At 41.6% G+C, this 8,749-nt stretch overlaps 1 protein-coding gene across 2 annotated transcripts in view; it reads left to right on the top strand.

The window, feature by feature from the left end:
• The first annotated feature begins 1,812 nt into the window (after positions 1-1,812).
• ABCD3 (ATP binding cassette subfamily D member 3) overlaps positions 1,813-8,749 on the top strand; it is a 32,945-nt gene continuing 26,008 nt past the window's right edge. For both annotated transcript variants that reach the window (XM_074151836.1, XM_074151837.1), the window contains exon 1: positions 1,813-1,928. In XM_074151836.1, the coding sequence (XP_074007937.1) occupies positions 1,813-1,928 (116 nt within the window). The remainder of the gene's footprint in view (positions 1,929-8,749) is intronic.

Genomic DNA, 8,749 nt, shown 5'->3' with positions numbered 1-8,749 from the left:
AACGGAAGAGGACTTTTAAAGAAATGACTAGCAATATCATAGCACTCTTGATGTCTGCACAGATACTGAGATTAAAAGGAGCAGCAAAACTGTATTTTAAAGATCCAGTAAGCCTGAAAACCTGTGGATATTTTCATTATTGTAATGACTTGAATATAAGAAGTTTACTTTGATGAAGAAACTACCTCTTTTTAAGTTCTCACATTTACCTACTGCCAAGTATTTAAGATTTTAAAAACAAGATATTTTTACAAACATTCATCCTATAAAACAAGATGAATTTATTAATGCTGCGTGGTTCTGCTATGTATTTTCCTGAGGGTCAGGAACACTTTAAATAGTTTATGATTTTTTTTCCCCAAAATACCAACATACAGCAGGGGGGTTACTGATTCGTCCAAGGTCACAGAACAAGTGCCAGGGAACTAGATTCAGTAGTCCTGACTCTAGTGCTCTAGAAAATGTGAACAATTTGATGTTTTGAGATTCCAGCTTTTACAGCAAAACATAAGCTTGTCCCAAAATGCCTGATGATACCAAGGGTGGGGAGAGGGACTGAGAAAGAAAAGTGTATGTGGTGATTCACAATGAAGAAACAGAGATTACCTCTCATCAAACTGCAGCTTCATCCTTTTTACATCAGGCAGGCTTATTTGAAAGAAGTAGGAACACTCAGTAAATGGACTGACCTACCTGCACGCTTTCATACTACAATAGCAAATGCACAACATTCAAAGGTATTCAAATGTTTCTAAAAGCCTGTATGAAAAACTATTTTAGATTAAAAATACATTGATTCCAACCGCATTTTGATCTGCATTTGAGTTTGACCAGAGAAATTGTTTTGTCATTTCAGTGTTAACCATTGCACCAATACAGGCTTTAAATATATAACCAGTCAGTTCTTGTAGAAAGTACAGCCACTTTGTATACAGTATCAGGTGTCTTTCTGAGGGATATGGCCACACGGGATGATCCAGTGTGAATACAGTTATGCTGGCATGGCTGTTTTTGCTGGTATAGCTCAACTTGGAGAACTGTTATTAACTGCTGGAAAAAGCACCTGTGCAAGTATAACTGGTTTAGTAGGAGAAGGCTGGCTGGTATCTCCCACCGTACCTGCTGTGGCTCTGCCCGCAATAGGGATTGCTTTCCTGCGTTTAAGACAGGTGACAACTCATTCCACCCTCTGTCTGAAAGGCAATCTTGGCAGCTCCTCTCAGGGCCCTAAAAAAATAAAGACAGTATGTCTCAAAGTCTCTCTTAAAGGTTTATTCGCGTTGCCTCCACATTCATATGGCGTCTGTAATTCACACTTAGAAATCCCACCGTACACCTGCACAAAGAACCCCCGCGAAAGGGAGTGCCCGGAGCCCCACACGGCAGGAGCTGCCAAGCCGAGGGTAACAGGGAAAATCAAGACGGAGGCCGAGGCTCCGCAGGGGTAGGCCCGGCCGCGGGGCTCCTCAGCCCGACCATCAGGCCAGGACAGCCGGCAGAAGGCCCAGCCCCGCTGGCGCAGGAGGAGACGCCTCTTCCCTTTCACCCGCTCCCCGCCGGCGTAGGAGATGGGGAAGGAGCGTTAATTATCGCTGTCCGCCTTGCACAACCCGCCCGCCCCGTCGCTCCCCAGGCGCAGCCCGGCGCGAGGCCGTCCAGGCCAGCGGAGGAGCGGCCGCGCGGGCCCCGCCTCCTCCCTCCCTCCCTCCCTCCCTCCCTCCCTCCCTCCCTCTCCTCCCGGCATTCCCCGCGCCCGCTCGGCTGGCTTCGGCTCCGCTCGGCTCGGCTGAGCTCCGCGGCTGCACTCGCACCATGGCCGCCTACAGCAAATACCTCACCGTGCGCCACTCCGCCATCGCCGGGGCCACCGCCGCCGCCTGCGCCCTCCTCTGCCTGCTCAACAAGCGGCGGGCGGCGGCCCAGCACGGGTGAGGCGGGGAGGGCCGGGGAAGGCGAGCGGCGGGGCCGGGGGGCCAGGCCTGGGGCGGGAGGGGCGTCGGGGCGAGTCGCAGGGTGAGGGCTGGGAGGCCACGGCAAGCGGGAGCTGCTGTGGTAGCCGGCGCCGGCTCCCGGCCTGGCGGAGGGGCAGCCCGGGTCCCTGCCGACGGCCTCTCGCCCGGGAGGTGGCTCCTGGGGAGAGGGGTCAGGCTGCTGCCGCCTCCCGCCCTCCTTCAGGCGCCGTCGGTGCCTCTCTTGACAGTATCCAACCACCCCCACCTCCTTGCTCAAATTCTATTCGTTTTCTCCGTTTTCCTGACTGTGAACTGTTGACTTCTAGGCTATCTTACGGCGCCCTATCTGTACAGGCAAATAATGGACCCCAGCTGTGGTTTCAGTGCTGCTGTGTGGCAGTAAGGCACAGGGATAACGATTTCAAAGAGGTAGTATGTAGTTATGTTGGCTGTGAGGTATGCATGTGCTAGGGTGTGTATTAGTCTCCTGTGAAGCACTTGGGTACCATAAGGTATGGCGGATGAAGAATGTACCTCAGACTTGATCCTTCCCTGATTTTAGCATGTTTGTGGCTGTAGATTATTGACCATATGCTAAAGACCCGATATGTTACAGTAGTACAGTTAGCTATTGTGTAGTCACGACAAACTTATCCTGGTGCTAGATTTTGACGGTGAAATGGACTTACTCAACAGACTTAAGTAATAACATACCTGTGATTAAGCAACAATCCAGTTTTATTTTACCCAGTTCCTTTCATACACATGATATCTTTAAGAGCTTCATGAAGTTAGGTAACTTTGTCATATAACATGTCAGAAATTGATATGGTGCTGACAACTCATGCATTTGCTACTTTACATTGTTTGCATGAGAGTAAAACCAACAAGATCCCAAACTATTGCCGAGAGTTACTCTTCCATCAAACTTAGAGGGAGGGATGATATTTTTTAGGTATCTCTGCTTAATTTAGTGAAATACCATTGTAAAAAAGAAGAGCTGTATAGAAGCTGTATAAAAATGCTGAGCTGAGAGAGTTACTTACACTGTAGTACAAGATTTTCATACTTAATACGTTATAATGGTGTTTGTAAGAAAGACTATGCAGATGTTCTGGGAGCATCTAAATTTAAATTTCTAAATTCAGCACATTTAAATTCAGATCAAGAGTATTTTTTTAAAGTGAATCTCCCAATTGTCCACACTTACCTCGCCTTACCTTTATTGAGGAGAGATCTTGGAGCAGACAAACTGGATTCCATTCAGATTGGAGCACATCTTCAAATGTAGGTGCAAGTCCAGCATAGTTTTGACATGCATTTAGTATGTTCCCACTACTAGTAGCATTTGGTTGATAGGAGCAGGCTAGATCTTGTCCAGACTAATCTCCCTATCCCCAGAAATAAATATAATGTGAGTCCTGGGTTGTCCCCACAAACTGTTTTGCTTGCAGATCTTCTGATGTTGGTCTGCAGGACTTGACAATGGCAATGCATCTATTAGCTTGAGAGTCAATATACTGAAAGGGAGTGTTAGCTTTAATGATAAAGTCTATATTTGGAGTGTGCCCTTCCCGTATGGATCTTCGATTTTGCTAGGTACAGTAAGGCATTCATATATATTAGATGGACCTATCACTATTACAAAATTAGTGAGAATTGGAAAGTGGAGATAACTTAAGAATTATGTTCCAGCTATTCAACAGTTGAACAGAGGAGTTAGAGCCTGACTTCCTCTATCTGTACTGCAGTCTTTCTGGTACCTCATCCTTTACTTCTTTAGTCTTCCTCTCTCAAGCTATTTTGCATTCTCAAATCTATTAGAAATACAGTTGTTAAGTACTATGTTTGCAAACTTGATTGTTCCCCTTGTGTGTATGTGTTGCTTTACACTTTTGAGTCCCTCTGCAGCTAGGGTCTTACTACTGGTACTGTATTGTGGCCACAGAATCGAAACTCTAACATCCAACATTCAGTTGTTTAAATAATACTTGTGCTGCTGCTTGAAGGCTGTTTTTGAGGATGGTTTTTGCCCACTGGTCTTCATTCTTTTCTCCATGTTTCCCTGTGAGGCAAACCTTGCCAGGAGCCTTACAGAATGCTACCTATCAAGACTAGGCAGTAGGTAAGCTACATTGCCTATGCCACCAGCTTAGACAAAAGCATCCAGTTATTACCATTGCCTCATCCTCCTTTAGTCTCATTAGTTCATGTATCATTAATTTCTTAATGCTTTGTTCCTAATGTAAATTATAGTGTACTTTTGGAAAGGATTGTCATTGTGCCAAATCTTTACATGTTCTAGCATACTTGTGCTGGTATATGATGCTGACATATATAATAACAAGTGGTAAACCTTTGTGTAGTAATGATAAAAACCTCCAGGGCCTAGTGTACCCTCTAATTTCTGTGTTGTGTTTCTCTCTGCCTCTTTGGGAAGAGGGATATGTTGGGAGGGTATGGCTGTCCTAAATTTGTTTACTTATTCCTATGGAGAAGAATTTCACTTGGCAATCTAGATACACTACCAGTCTTCTTCCAGACTGTCTGCTACTTGAGGTTAACTGAATAAAGTGTGCGAGGAATAGTGGTGGTATAGTTTTATATGTGTGAATTCCTTTGTTAACCTTGGTATAGAATGCCTGAAAATGTTGTGTCATATTAGTGTGAGATGAGTTTCAGCTTCTTGAATTCTGGAAGGTGAAATTCTAGTTTAAAGATTCCTAAGGGCAAAGGTGAATGTTACAGACTTGAATATAAACAGCAAATCACTGGCCTTAACAATCGAGTGAACCATGGAAGTTTTATATTGCAACTATAAACTTTACCTGCAAAACTTCTTCCTTCCTTGCATAGTTTATTTAAGAATACACACTTAAGTATTTATGCTTATACATACTTTATGTTCAGAATAAGATATGATGTTGTATCAAGTTTTCCTGGAATAACTGTTTTTTGTTTTGTTTCGTGTGCTTTTTTTAAGTTTCGCTGAAATGTCAGCGATAGTTCAGTATTACTGCTGGCCAAAGTTGAAAAGTAAGACAACATACAAATTAAAAAAAAAAATTAATTAAAAAATCTTCTTTTAGCAAATCAGATGTTTTTGAGTGTGTAACAAAAAAGTTATCTGACACAGACTTTTCATATTGTGTGTATTAATTTTATATAGAATAATCAGTTATAGAAATGATAGTAGGAAGGAAAGGAGGCAACTTTCACCTACTTTTCTGCTGTCAGACAATAGGGGCAAGGTCCAGTACAACTCATATCAAGTAGTAATGTATGAATAATTAAGCTGTATGTGTTATGCTAACCTACCTTAGTAGGTCAAAGATCACTTAATTAGTGCTAGCTGGATTAGTCACAAATGCTCTTCTGTAAGAGCTATTACATCGCTCATCAGTTTTGCAGAACTGAGAGGTGGTATCATTTGCAACTTACAATATATTTTGATGACAGCTTTCTAAAATCCTGCAAAATAGAACGCCATAGAACTGTTTGCTTGTAGTAATTTATTAGTATTTCATGTTATTTCCTTGGAGTAAATTCTCTATTTGAGTCCTCAAAAAGTCTGTTTCCTTGCAAAATCTTAATTTCTTCTTGGGAGGGGGGAAGTTGTTATGTGCAAATGCATTTATGACTTCATTTGGGTTTTTTAGAATCATAAGAAGTTGTCTTGTTTGAGAGACTACATTATTCTGGATATATTACAAAAGAAAAACCAATCATGACTTTAATCCGTGATGAGCTGTTTCTGCAAAGAGAAGTGACTCCAGCACTGATCAGTGTCTTGACAGTTGAAAGTGCTGCTTCCATTTAGGGAAATGACCCATAATATCTGTTTTAAAGACCAGTCATTCTATTTTTTCCATTATTGAGTACTGGAAAAAGATCTATAGAGTAGAAGAATGAAGGAAAACCAGCAAAAGTCAGATCACTATTCTTTGTACTTTGTCCCCTGTCAGTTAAAAATCAAGAAAAATGTTTAATGGCCAAGACTTTGTCACTGAGCAAGGTCTGCAAAGACTGATGTTTCGAAGGAATGGATTTTTTTTTTTTTCCCCAAGTCATAAAAAGTATTGATATAAGTCTTTGTTTTCCTGAAGGGTGTTTTGTGCTGTAATAGAAGTACTGTCTGGTTGTGTGCAAATGCAAACAACAAATCTTTCTAACAGTTACTGTTACTAGAGGATAGCAGTTTGTTGCTTTGAATTACTATTTTAATTGAACACAAATCATCTTAAGCTTACTGACAACATATGAGTGAGGATTGTAGTTCATATTTGTACCATATTAAAAAAAATAATGGCTAAATCTGTTGAAATGCTGAGCCCCTCTTCAGCCCCTTGCCCCCCAACCTTTACTCTTCTGCTTCTCTAGTTTCCTTCACCTAAACGCTGTACTTCTTTAAACAAAGACACTAAACCTGTATTAAATATAAACACTCAAAAAGGTGGTAAATGGTGAAGTAGGGTTATACAGTATAGGATTGTACATTATAGGCTTTTTTTCCTTTATGTAAAATAAAATGAAGTTACATGTTACCTTTCATCCACAAAAATCTAATCCCATGTCTGTTTTATGAGCTTTGTCTTGAATAATAAACATTATGCTTCAAACAAGGAGGAGCAGAATATTTACTTAAGATTTGATTGCTTCAGAATTAAAACCTTAAGTGGTGTTACATGAAAGAGTTGGATGTTGTTCGTGGAGAATCAACTTGGATTACTTTCAAAAAGTAGGTATTTAACTCATACAGCTTTCTGCCGGAAGAAGACTGAAAGGAGTAATAGAAGCTAATTAGGGTAAGGAGTTTGGAACTGGAAAGGAAAGGGAAGAAACAGTGGAGTTAATAGGAAGGAATTTGTAATATATGGAAAGGTGATAAAATGAAAGATTTTAAAATCTGCTCCTGGACACACTGACCTTTCCTGTCACCTAGTCATGTTGATTAGCATCCACAAGGATGCAAACGTTTGGACACTTAATTTTTTATAAATTGAACTTCTGAAACCCAGATGTTTGGCATCCCTTCTGTGGAGGAAAAAATGCATAAGGGAAGAAAAATGTATGCTTGAGGCTTTAGAGGTTAGACACAGCTAAAGTAAGGGGAAAGGCTCACTTGAGAGAGGTCCACAGAGTTGTTGACACAGTCTATATCAAATAGGGTTTTCCACAGTTCATCTTAGGTGACACATGACCTATGGACTTGCCTGTCATTGGGTTTCTCAGCCTTTTCCTTTTGACATAGTGGAAGCAGATATTCTGCTTTTGTCATCGGCTGGACTGGCCATGAACCTGTAGCTTGGCGGTGACTGATACAGGTACAATCAGAAGCGATAGATAAGTGTCTAAATGTTCGGAGGAGCTTTCAAATATAATACTGAAGTTTTAAACACAAAAGTAGCATTTGTAACCTGAAGCAAGTCATGCATTTTTGTTCTGTTGTTTGTCTTTTTTTTTTTTTTTTTTTGTATCTTAGATGTTCTTCCCTTTTGTTAGTTTGCCTCATTTCTTTAGGTTCTGAATATGTTTAGGTGAGCCTTGCTGGCATACTTTGCATGAAGGGACCTGTTCTAGTCCAGTCCCCCCTGACTGTTTGACAAGAAGGGTGACATTACACTGCTGCAGACTAATAGGCTGTTTCCATGTACGTGGAAACTTTAAAGGGAACCTGTGCTGCTTTGTGAAAAGGTGTCAGGTGTCAAAAAAAAACCAAATCTCTGCACAAGTACATTGAAGATTTATCCAGAATGTGACGGTTCAGTCCACTGCTTGCTGTACGTGAATTAGCATTTAAATAAAAAAAAAAAGACAAAACATACAGATAGGATTAGTAGAAAATGTGTCAAAAATCAAATTTGGTAGAAGAACCTGCCTGGGGCTCAGAAAACCTGTCTTCAGCCAGAGGGTATGGAGACAGGAGAAACTAGATGACTCAGCCCTACTCATAGCATTCAGACTGCCTTTGTTTTGGGCCTGGGGAGTTAATTAGTGGTTTCTCTCTTATTAAGTTGCATGAAATGATTGCTGTCTAAGCCAAGATCTAGTTTAAGTGTGTGTACAATTGTGAAACTTTTCTTTGTCACTTCACAGGGGGCTAGCTAGAAGTCTTTTTCCACTGTTACCCGTGAGGGAGAGCTGCAGTCACAGCTCAGGCCAGAGCACAAGCTTCTAGAAAAACTAGTAGCTCTGAAGTTGTTCTCTGCATGTTGCTTTGTTACCGAGATGCAGACTTCTACTTAAACTGAGAATTTTCTCTACAACAGTTGTGCTTTGCCACCTTCTCAAATGTTTGCAGAAATTTTTTGGGCTTTAGCAATGCAGAGCAATTCAAAGCGCCTGCTTGCAGTGACATAGCTGTCTGTGACCTTCTCAGAGTCCCCTTCTTGGTTGCCTGAATGCATTCCCCTCACATTATTTTCGGTTATGCTCCAACTAGCCACCGACCTAGAGCCAAGAAAATTGTGCTCTTGGTTTCTGTGTGTGCTCAGGGTGTACTGCATAAATGGGCATGCTTTTGGACTGTGCCCAGGCTTCTGAGTAAGGTTGCTGCCCTTGACCTGAAATAACTGTACTGTTGCTCTCTGTTCCTCTGTGTGGGGAATGCAGTATGAAGCAATGTCTACCAAGGAGCTTGCTATGAGCAACACTCTTCTCCTCTTATTGTATCTTTACACTGTAACAAGCTAAGCTGCTGCATTACACCTTTAGCCATTTGAATTGTATTCTATCTTTACAATGTCACAGTAGTATCTTGACTGCAAAACTGACCTGAGAACTGCACAAATAACTGT

The sequence above is a fragment of the Numenius arquata genome, chromosome 8 (genome assembly GCF_964106895.1).
Source record: "Numenius arquata chromosome 8, bNumArq3.hap1.1, whole genome shotgun sequence".
In the NCBI taxonomy this organism is placed as follows: Eukaryota; Metazoa; Chordata; class Aves; order Charadriiformes; family Scolopacidae; genus Numenius; species Numenius arquata.
The sequence above is the reverse complement of the archived record's forward strand: the minus strand, read 5'-3'. Positions and strand labels throughout refer to the sequence as shown.